This window comes from Corythoichthys intestinalis, chromosome 11 (assembly GCF_030265065.1).
Source record: "Corythoichthys intestinalis isolate RoL2023-P3 chromosome 11, ASM3026506v1, whole genome shotgun sequence".
Lineage (NCBI taxonomy): Eukaryota > Metazoa > Chordata > Actinopteri > Syngnathiformes > Syngnathidae > Corythoichthys > Corythoichthys intestinalis.
In genome coordinates this window covers 32503097-32515147 of record NC_080405.1, presented here as the reverse complement: position 1 = coordinate 32515147, position 12051 = coordinate 32503097, and the positions used below count along the sequence as shown (strand labels likewise).

The following is a 12051-nucleotide window of genomic DNA, read 5'->3' as shown; positions in this document are numbered from 1 at the left end:
TGGACATTATAGTATAAATAAAATAATAATATGCATGAATTCATTTACAGAACAAACCCCAAGAATTGCATGTTGTTTATAAAAATTCAACGTCATTTGAAAGAGTCGGAGATTTGTTGATGCACTGAAAAGCTGGACCACAAAATCATGACCCTGATATTTAAAAAAAAAAAAAAAAAAAATTGAAATTTGCGGCATCTGTGGAGCAAGCAGCCAGGATCAAACGGTATTTCAACATGCCAAAAAGACAGTTGCATTTACTGTCTTCTTTCAAAAAGAAGGAAGAATGTTCAAAACGAGTCAGAAAAGCAACAACCTGCGATGACTACAGCTGCAGCTATCATGGTAACGGGAAGGACCGGGTGCAGCAGGAGGCTAGGGCCGTAGGAGCTAGCCAGGTTCATGGACAGCCATCCAAGCCGGGGCAGGAGGCTGCTACCGTGGCAGCAGCTGGTCAGGTTCAGCGCCACACGGAGTGCTACATCTACAGCACCAGCAGTCAGCCAGGTGGACCACCAACAGCCACAGCAATAGGTCAGTACCCTTATGGGAAATTCGGGTTTGTATTGCACAATTTGTAAGGCTGTGTGAACTTTGGGGCCAGAGAAGACGGGGGGGAGGAAACTCACCAAAGAATGGCCTTGTGTTATTTATTGTCATCTCTGATATATATATATATATTTCTTTTTTATGTTTTACAAGTTAGACTACGTTACTGTAAGTTTCACCTGTGGTTATGTGGGCATTTCCCTGTGCTGTGCACAGTATAGTTTAAATAATTGTAAATTGTTGTCATAACATTTATACCATTGATATTATCTGAAATTGAGTCTTGTAAGGCCTACAGCATGGCAAGAGGGAGTTTACATGTTGCTTTCAGCACCATTTTCTGCGTATGTTCCGGGACCTGTGCCCGTCTCCTCATCCCTGCGCTGTCACATGTACTTTGCGTTCCGGCACCTTATGATTTAAGAATTAAGCACTGAACATTAATCAGAATATTTCTTCATTTACAACTGTTTCTTAAGAAAAAATGTCTATTTGACAAGAAAACTCATACAATTTAGGTAAATAGAACATCACTGAACATGGTTAGAATGTTTCTTTTTGAAAGATTTGTGCCATGAAAGAAAATGTATTATAATTACCATGTCAGAATAATTACAGTTAGTCTTTATGTCGTATTTTTGAAAATTAGTTTCATATGACATTTGTTTTAAGGAATACTGCTCCCTTGTTGATTCTATCAGTCCTTTCTCTGTGTTTCTCAAGCTCGGTTTGTCTAACTCGTGGCCCCATGGCAATTTAAGGGAAGACAAATGACATCCATCCTTCATTGCCTGTCTCACTTCCCCTGCCCATCCACCCATCCAACTTCAGGTGAAGGGTTGGCGTCAGATGGGGGACACTGAGGCTGCACAAGATGCTTACATACAGCCAAAGGGTCAATGCTAGTTCAAGTCTAAAAGGAGGTCCACTTGGGACACACACAGACACACAGCCTGGAGATAACAAGCATACACAAATAGATGACAGATACAGGTGGGCATTTCTGTGCTTTGGGGCCAATCGACAGGTGAGATCCACTGGTCCTTCTGTTTTTTTCTTGTACCATAGAGTTGGCTTTGTAAGAGGAACCAGCTGATAATATTGATTTTTACCTCTCACATTGACCTAAAATTTTCATGTATGTTACTCTTAAAATGTTTCACAATCTTTCCAGTTCATTGCATTTGATGGTCTCACACAATATCTAGAAGTGATGCTCAGGAAGCTCGAAATTCATACTGGGGAGCAAATTTCCCCTGAGACAGGAAATAAATGAGAGTCCTCGATCTTCGGTTGCTTGAAGTCTACTGCCCTAAGGCTGTTCACAAGGTAGACTTATGCAAATACACTATATAGAAGATGGGTGTATCATGTTTTGGTGATAAGAAGGAGGAGAAAAGCCAAAGCTATCAGTCAATGTATTATAGTCCTAACATTTGTTATTTATTTTCCTACGTGTAGTGTGAGACATAAAAGACTATCTGCATCTTTAGCCGGATTTACATGGAGCCTCACACACTTACACGCACAGTATATCTACATACATCTAAAGTACGTGTGTGTTCGTGTGTTTGTATGTGAATACTAGTTATGACATGTCAGAAGCACAGAGTAACTGTTTAACCGTCATCAGGCAGATGAATAATTGTCACGTGGCTCTATTTTTTTTGTTCTTAAAAGGAGATCAGATTTTAATTATGGTCTGTCGCATAACTTATTAAAACCACTTCTTCCGGCATGGCAGCCTGCCAATCTCATCCTTAAAATGCCAGAACTCAGCTGCCACACGAAGGCCTTATTAAACATGCAAACATATTCTTTTGCACCTTTCTGCTCCCTTTCTAAATCAGCCTCACAAATGAGAATCTGCAGGATAATTCTCTGATCAATTATTACTCATGCAGCTGGAAAATACTTAATTCTGTTTGATGGGATGAAATCCCAGTGATTCATTCCTGAGCATTAGAAGGTACAGTATGTTTCAGGTGTCACAACTGAAGGTGGAATTTCAATATGTTCTCAAAAGGAGGATTTGTGCTAGATACCAGATTTTGTTTTGGGACGTCTTAACTCATAATGGTCCCCTGGTGGATTTTCAGAGGTGTGGTGAGAAAATCCAGTGAAAAACCTGAGAGATTCATGATGGCTTAGATGGTGTGCAAAGACGTAATATTACCCATGAGGCTTGTGTGATGCTCCACTTTTTTTTTTGCACATTCAAAACATCCAAATATAGTTCCAGCTCTGTCCTTAATTGCTCTCCACAGAATTTATGAAGGTTTGCCAATTTGTATTGAAATACTTGTGTTTAATGAAAAGATACACATTCGGCAGATTAGATAAATGGCTCTAATCAAATGATATAAAATTGACGTAGTATTTGCCTGGAAAATGCACCATTATTAGGTTTTACGTTGCAAAATGAAAAATCTACAGATTAGAACGGACAAAAAATTAAAAAGGTTATCCATCAATGCCAAACCTTTGATTGTTTGAAAACCTTTTTATATTTTCTATTAAAGTCATATTGAAAAGTTATTAAAATGTGTTTATTCCCTTACCTGGTCTCTAGAGGGATGTTGCTGTTCAGCACCCAACTGTCATGAAGTTGTGCCTGGTCTGTGCTTGAACCAGTGTCTGCCCCAGGGACATCATGGCTGGCCTGACATCGTGTCGGCATGGTCTTCCTTTGCAGACTGACTTGGGTGTAGGGTGCCGGGCGTGCGCAGGTGCAGGCATGGGGCGGAGGAGGAGGAGGCGGTAACGGGCGAAATGTGAACTGACCACCTGGACTGCTGGGTAACTCTGGGGAAAAGAAGAGAGTGGGCAAAAACATACTTTTATCAGCAAGAAGGTCCAAAAATTGCACTCGCAAGTGATAAAATGCAGGTCGAGAGTGTATTGATGACATTTTGATTGACATAAATCTACTTGATAACTTCCCTTCATCTCTGCTTTGATACGTACATTCCCAGTTTCCCCATAAAAAGATCATTGGTTGTCCACAACATAAGAGCTCACAGCTCTGACTTAATCCTCACCCGCCAGCCTAAACTACCCATATGATGTTTATTATGAGATATGTAGCTCCGCGGAATAAGCGAGCCAGCTGTAACCTGCTGAGACTGGTAACCTCGAGGTCTAGCTGGAGTTTTTTCAATACATCATTTAACATTCTCTTATGCCATAATCCTCTACACTCTCGTCCCTGCTGGTGCTAACATGCTTCAGATAGTTTGTATTTCATGTGTGACAGCAGCTGTGTATGTTTGTATTTATTCATGAATGCACATCAACTGTCCAGAGACTTTCATTTTCAGTGTTTAGGGGGACTTCTACCATATGGTTGTATTACGGTTCCATAAACACGGCAGTTAAACACTGAGCATATTTCTCTAAACACCAACTCTGCAGCAACATTGAAAATGAATGAAATATTTGTCTCAAACCACTTAAATTGGAAAGACGCGGTCGACCAAAACATGGGAAATAATAACACATGTGAACGGTGTGTCTTTCCTGCTATTAATGCCCCAAAAAACAGACATATATATATAATGACATTTTAAGGCACATTTCATTAAAATATTATCATGTGTCAGTTTTGACACATTAATGGTCACTAAGTAGTCAATTAGTAGTTTAACGGCATGTTCTTCGGGTGACATAGAGTGGTTTCACAAAGTAGCAATGATCTGACGTTTGTGTGGGTGACCACCTGAGAACGACTTTGTGAAACGTGACCTATAGCAAGCTTCCTCATCAGCGCCTAACCCGATCCCCACATTGTTTGGTCTTTGTGGTGCCTCTCTTTTCAATCTCAGCAGTGCTCTATTTTATTATGCTGTGGCCGAGAAGTGCCAGGCGAAATGCAAAGTCCAAACACTTTTCAAAATGAAAAAAGCACAAATGTAAATTGCCACAGCATAAACTCCAATAGCAAATGCTTTGCAAAAGAAAAAAGCACAAATGCAATCCGTCACATCATGATTCCCAAGTGCTAAAGCCCAACTGCAAATTGGCAAAAGCACGAACGCCAATTGTCACAACATGAATACAAGGGACTCGGAACACAAATGTGAAAGAAAAACGCACACATGCAAACTGCCGCAACACCATCCCCAATTGCCAAAGCACAATTGCAAATTGGCAAATACACGAAACCCAATTGCTACAACATGAAAGCAAATGGCCGGAAATACAAACACAAGATGCTGATTATGGTGTATTTAATGACTGCTAGACTTGTATTATAGGGATGTTTAAAAATATATTTATTCATTGTTTTTATTTACTTTATTTTTTTTTTCTAATTGTTTTTCTGTATTTTTTGTTCATTTAAAATATACAATATAATTGTTCTTTTTTCTGTGATGTTGTTTCATTGTGCCTTATGCCTTTACATAAATATGTTGATTGAATATCATTCCAAATTGCCTTCAATGTGTAAAATGTATTGTTATTAATAATGATAATAATAATAATTTTAAAAAAAAAAGCCACAGCATTGATGCAAGCGGACAACCTGGAGGTTGACTAAATTTCACCGATGCCATTAGGACTACAATTCCTGCTGCTGCGTAACCACAAGTTATCACGTCATATCTCCACATGTGCAGGGCTTAAAAACGGAAGCAGACCAGTGCCGCCCATAAGGCGAGCTAGGCAAATGCCCTAGGCGCAGCAGCGTCCAAAAGGGCATCAAGAAAAATATTAAAATAATATTTGATCATAGCAGTATTCAAAAAAATTATGCAAAACAATAAAACAAAAGAACAACAAAACTATTCGTTATAAGTCTTTAAATAATAATGAAATCATTTTTCTAGTGTGCCTTCTGCCCGTTTCACTTTTTCCTGTGATGCGATAATTTCACCACAGACCCTAGTCTCACCACCCAGCAGACCAGCGAGCTACCTGAAGGTGCTATTTTTAGCCTCCACAATAGAGCGACGTTACGGTGATAAGTCAACTTCATGAAAAGCCAAAAGCCCTCCAGGTCAGAAGAAAAAGAAAGAAGATAACATAAACGTGAAGAAAAAGAGAGCTTTGTTGTGATGATTTTTTTTTAAATAGCATAAGCGTATACTTAGCGCAACTGCAAGCTAGCGGTTATTTACATAGACTTTATATGACTTACAGTACTGCTAAAGCAAAATTATACTGTATCATTAGCCAGGCTGTTGTTCTAGAAATATTTTCAGTATTCAGCCAGCTGTGAATTAGTTTCAGTTAAATTTACTCCCCTTCCCATTTTAGAGAAATTTGGACAAAGTATATGGGGGACTAAAATTGTCTTGCTTATTTTCATGTGATGTGAACCACTTTTACCTTGTGTTAAATTGTGCATTCGTGTTGCGTACAAATTGGGTTCATGTCGTGGCTATTTGCATTTGTGCTGTGGCTATTTGGAGTCGTGCTTTGGCCAATTTGCATTTGTGCTTTTTTTTTTCCCCAAAGCGTATGCAATTGCCGTTTGTGTTGTGGCAATTTGCATTCACGCTTTTTTCTGTTTGCAAAGTGTGTGGACTTTGCATTTCACCTGACACTTCTCGGCCACCGTGATAATAAGTTTTTGTCATAAACAATCTTACTTGATTTGCACATTGTAAAACGTCTGCTTCGTGATTCTACCAATGGAGGACATCTTAAACAAATGTTGGTAAATCTACATTTCTACTGCTGAAACAAATTTCCACAATTTCAACTTGTACATCCATGATCATCTTGTATCTGTAACTTTTAACCATGAATTTTATACAAAAAGACAATTGTTTTATTTTCTTAAACATGTCCTTTGTCATTGCAATTCCACATGAAGATGTTCTCCCGCAGAATCATAGTGGCACTATACACTTCGTCATCATCTTCCATGAACCATGTAGCAGACTGCTTGAATATATATAATTGTATAATTAATTCCAGTATACACCATAAACACTCGGGGTGTTTAAAAAATTGATTCTGTAGATATATTGCGATATTACGTCACCCAATTCCTGTATCGATTCAAAATCTGATCCTTACACGTGTGTTATTGGTGGAAATCACAATTCAGTGGCTGCATTTCTACTCCTGCTCACTAGTTGGCAGCGCGCAGCAGCATTGACTTGCAGTCTACTGAAGTAAACACAACATTAGACTAATCCGAGTAGAGATTTGCGTACCGCGCCATCTAGTGGTTGCTCTGATTAGTTCTTTTATACATCTGAAACTTGGGCTCATTTTGGCTTTGACTGCAAAAACGGAGCATTGGAATATTTAGAATCCTGCATTTAAGGAGGTTTGGACTTAAAGCAAGTTTGCTCTTAAAAAAAAAAAAAAAAAATGTTATAATGAAAGCTGTATGTTGTTTGAACATAAAACGAAACATTCAATTTACATGCTGGATGAGGTTTCCGGATTAAATTAATGTAGATGTACTTATGTCCATTTTGCTTTGTTTTTTCAAAAGTGACACATAAATATCGCAATAATCGTCTTCAAGAGTAGTCTCGGGATTAATTGGGATCGAATCAAATTGTGATCTGTGAATCGTCATCGCCAGATATAAGGCAATACACACTCCTAATAAACATATTTTAGAATTAAACATTTTTTTGTTTCCAGTTACTACTGGCTTTTAGGTCCAGAATTCTTATTTCTATATGCCGGTAAATGTATCTCTTTATGAAATACTCAAAATACTAAAGTAATTGCACTATCGATACACAAAAAGTTCAACCTTTTGTTTTCCTCACATATTAGCCATAGGGTTAGAACACTGCCTTTTCGCATTAGGTTTTATAGGTGTTAAATAGAATAAGCATACTAGAGATTTATTGTGTACATTGTGGCAAGAATTCTTAGCAATGCAACATGACTGTCAAGGGTCTATAAACATTTCTATGTGACATCTACTGTTATGATGCCATCTGTCTGACTTTAGCAAAAATGATACAGACAGTTATGATGACATTTACTACGGTTGTATATATCTGTGTATTTCACATTAATGTGTCCTTTTTTGGGGGGCTGATTTCTGTCATCACACTGATTGGGCAAAACAGTCTCCTTTCTCCTATTTTAAAGGACACTGTTGCATGTTGATCCTTCGTCAATGATGATTTGTGTTTGATGAATTCGTTGAACATGTCATTAAATATGCCTGCGTCATCTGTACACTGACGAAAAGAAATTTTGTAGTTGTGACAAACAATTACTCATTTTACATATTTATTTTAAGGTTTCACTGACAAGTATTACCGTCTCTTTAAACAGCCCTCCTCCACAGTTTAATGCTCGCGGCCATCTGCAATGATGCACATTGCACACCCACACACGATTTAGTATTTTTAGTGCGCCTAACAGGTTTGTGTTGAATTATAACCGTATGCCAACTTGTACTTTGATGACCATTTTCCTCATGCTTGATTAGTTCTTGTTTTCTTCTAATTGAATTACTAGGCTGAAACAGCTAATTATTTAGAACAGAAGCGTATTCCTTTAGACCAGGTTAAATGACAGAAAATAAATGTGTGTAATCACAAAGAGTTGCTGTTTCATCAAAAGTAATAGATGTGAGGGAAAAAAGCCAGATTATTTTTTGCCTGAACAGCCTCAAATTATTACTAAATGTTTCCTGTTTGGCACATTTTAGGACTGTTTTAATACATTATGTGTAAGCTAATACGTACACCAAGAGACTAATTTCTCTTCATAGGCTTAATTCAATTCATTAGACCAGATAAAAATATAAAAATAAAAAAATAAAAAAACTCGAGCTGATTTTTATATTTTTCTATATATGGAATATATTGTAGATTTATTACATAATCCTACTTAAATGAACTACACTAAAGAAAGACTAGGAAAGAAAAATCCATAATACATTATATTCCTTTTGATTTGCTTTCTTTGCATAGTGGTGCATCTTTATGATGTTTTTATGTGTCTGCATTTCCATTTCACTCTATAGATTGGCATCCCCTTAAATGTTAGATGGCCTGTTGCTGACACATCAATAGAACATATTCTAATGTGAAATAGTATAATCGATAGTTTAAATAATATAATGGACATCAGACATAATTGTCGGTATGATTTTCTTTGGTGTTTGGCTGCAAATGTTATCATAGCTGGTGAGACTAGCCTAAAATAGTGATCAGCTGATGGAAAGTAAATTAAATGTAAACAATATATTGGTAAGACTTTCAAATGTTACAAACATATTATATAATCTATTGGTAAGACTTTCGAATATTAGTCTTATTTTGGTAATTATAAGAAAATTGTGCAAATGTCCTCATTAGAGTGAAGAAAATCCCAGACGACTTTGGGCAAGACATACATTAAATTTCAGAACTATGGGTAATGTATATTATTCAATCAACCTACGGTATATGTTTTTAAGGATGTGGGAGGTAGTCGCCATACCCGGGGGAAAAAAAATCCACACGGGCTCTGGTGAAACATAAAAGCTCCTGACAGGAAGGCACAAAACTTGGAACCGAAGTAATGCATACTTCCTAAGCAGGTGTGCCTTTCAATTGAAAAAATGCATCATTATTAATTTACTCTGTTTAATTTAAAAAAAAAAAAAAAAAAAAAAAAAAAAAACAGATTTGATTCAAATTATCTTCAAATCCAAGGGTGATAACACAATCTTGGTGAGTGCCGGTGCAGGCCACAAGATGTGTCTTTGAGGTCCACACTCCCAAAGACCCTTGTGCGAAATGAGCCAATTTAATTAATAATCATTACATCTAATCTTAACCATTGGATTCAAACACACTCTTCCACTTTTATGCTCCAAGACAAACAGATACCAACCACAAACTGCTTTGCTCCAGAAGTAACTCTTAGAAGCCAGTCAATGTAGGCTAGGGGGCGCATTTCTCCACTTAGCCCGGAGTTCAAAAACATCAGCTCAACTCTGTGGGTAGCAGATAGAGGCCAGGGGAGGGACCATTACAGCTCCAGAAGACATCCGTGACAGTTTGGCGCATCTTTTGCCCTAAGGTTCCTCTGGGACTTAGCCCTCCAGAAGCAGCACTTTGGAAAGTCGCTTACGAGAAATCTTCAGCTTTGGTTATATAAGGGACATATATGAAGGGGGAAAAAAATAAAACCTGAGGATTTTGCAAGGTTAAAGGAACCGGTAACAGCAGGTATCTAAGCACATTAGGAGTGCATCACAGTGGGTGGACTTGAAATTGTACTGAAATTGGGTGTTTATGACAATTATGAGATTTAAAATCAAGTCATTTCTGCTGAGGAACACACCGCAAGCTCAACTGCACTGGTAAAGCTAAGCTCAGATCCTGCAAATAATCACATGCACAATGTCAGGAACACTAGTCATGTTTACACTATATTCTTAAATTTTAATCCGTCTAACCGTACAGTTTATTATTGTTTAGATGTTTTACTAATCTTAACAAACACTTTTATTCTATCTGTTTATTTCCATCTATTTTATTTGTTATTTATCAATATATTTCTGTCCAATAATTTTTGTCGTCCAGCCAAACTCCCTGCTCACTGCTTCTTATAATGCGGTCAGTGCTCAGCTGTTCACAGTTAACACTTTAATACTCATAGTACTTTTTAATGACTTGCACTAAATCCCCACAAAGTTTATTTCACTGCTGTGCTTAAATAAAATAAATATCACCATAAAAAGGTCAAACACCCAAAATAGATTCTGCACTCTTTTATCTTCCTTTTCTTACTTCAGGAATAATCTTACTTTCACTAAACCGTCGTAGCGTATGTATATTATAATTTGTCTTTGTTATCTCATCAGACGTGGCAACTTCCAAAATGGCTCATTTAATTGTTTGGTTCCTGATGAGGTTGGCGCAAACAATAATGATATCGATAAAAATAATAACGCTTGCATGATAAGAGGGAGTAATATTGCTAATGATCATGGTGAAAAAGGAATTGCAGAAGATGATTTTACTGACAACAGTGGTGGTGATAACAATAACAACGATGAAGATGAAAACATTGGTAATAACAGTGCTGGCAGAAACACTGATAATTGTATTGATGACATGGGGCTTAGAGGCAGCAATTAGAATAAAAACAGCCATTGATTCATCTCTGTAGACACGGGAATAAACGGCAGGAACTCCATTTGCCAAAGTGACACAATCATATAGTCCAATTAAGGCCAGAAAATTCAAATGAAGAAACCGAGGGCACACAGCTCTTTCCTCTCTCTCTCCCCCAATCGATTTTCATACCGAGCATGATAATTAGCAGACATACGTCATCTGGCTTTTTCATATCAAATTCTCTTCTGCACACCGCTGTATGCGTGCTTGCGCGTGTGTTTGTGTGTGCATGCATTAGTGTAATTGCTTGTTTGTTACCACATCTTCAAAAACAACTCCACAATTATGTTTAGGCTGCAGGTGATTCTGAAAGTAGCATTTCCCTGGAGAAGGCGTTGAACCCTCTAGAGTGGAGCGCCAGAGTTCTAAAGCGAGAAGCTTAGCATCACTCAAACGCTTCACTGCAGGGGCCCGCATTCTCTAAATTAGTTTTTCGGAAACATGCTCACACTCGTGTGCCATTTTAATGATCGGTTTATGAAATGTAATTAACAGACCATGCTTCACAGACATGAAATAGAGCGTATGACTTTTTTGTAATATTATTATTATTACATATTAAAGTTGTCTCTGCTTCACAGATATATTTATCTAGACGAACAGGGGGAAAAAAAGCAGGATCGTGGACGGATAACATTGACAGAACTGGATGACACACATGGATTTGAATGGAGCCCAACAAATGAAAAATTCAATGTTATGAAAGTGGGAAATTGAGTGCACCTTTACAGCAGTTTATCTTCATCATACCCTGCCTGAATAGAAATTTTTACTTTTGGAAAAACTAACTAATATGCATGCAATTACAACGTAACAATACAGGTCTGGCTCAGGCAACTGGCTCTCTTCCTCATTCACACAGTATTTATTTTGTTCTGATTCAAATGTGAAGAGTTGGCTTAGCTGATGCCTACTTGTATACAGTGTTGGGAATACCGCCGTTATTTTTTCAGTAACGGGGTAATATAAAACTAATTATTTTTTCCGCCGTTACAACGCCGTTACTGTTAGTGGCGGTCAAAATCGGTGTGTTACTTACTCTAAATAAATTGTAGAAACTACCAGCCGTAGCGAGTCTACTCTGCTCTGTTTATTTGTCATCCAAGACTAGGGGTGCATTCAGGTTCGAGAATAGCGCACGCGTTTTGTTTTGTGCTTTTTCTTAGCAAAGATATACCACACAGGTTGTGCTGGCACTCTGTTTCTTTAATAGCACATATAACTTCAACATTAACACAAACGTACAGCTCTCGGCAGGCCGTGTCTCTAACTCACTCCCGCATTATGTGAGCAAAACAATATTGGCGCTGTGTGCACTTTAGGGTGCCTCGGATAATTCTGTATCAGAATATTACAGCACATACTTCTTACGACTCCAGGCTGTTTGTCCCTGCTCATT

The 12051-nt window shown here is 37.8% G+C and overlaps 1 protein-coding gene across 1 annotated transcript in view; it reads right to left on the bottom strand.

Annotated features, from left to right (window-relative positions):
* Window positions 1-12051, bottom strand: part of tenm1 (teneurin transmembrane protein 1) — a 348630-nt gene that overhangs the window by 223507 nt on the left and 113072 nt on the right. Inside the window, exon 4 of the mRNA XM_057850586.1 lies at window positions 3111-3354. Coding sequence (XP_057706569.1) covers window positions 3111-3354 — 244 coding nt within the window. The remainder of the gene's footprint in view (window positions 1-3110; window positions 3355-12051) is intronic.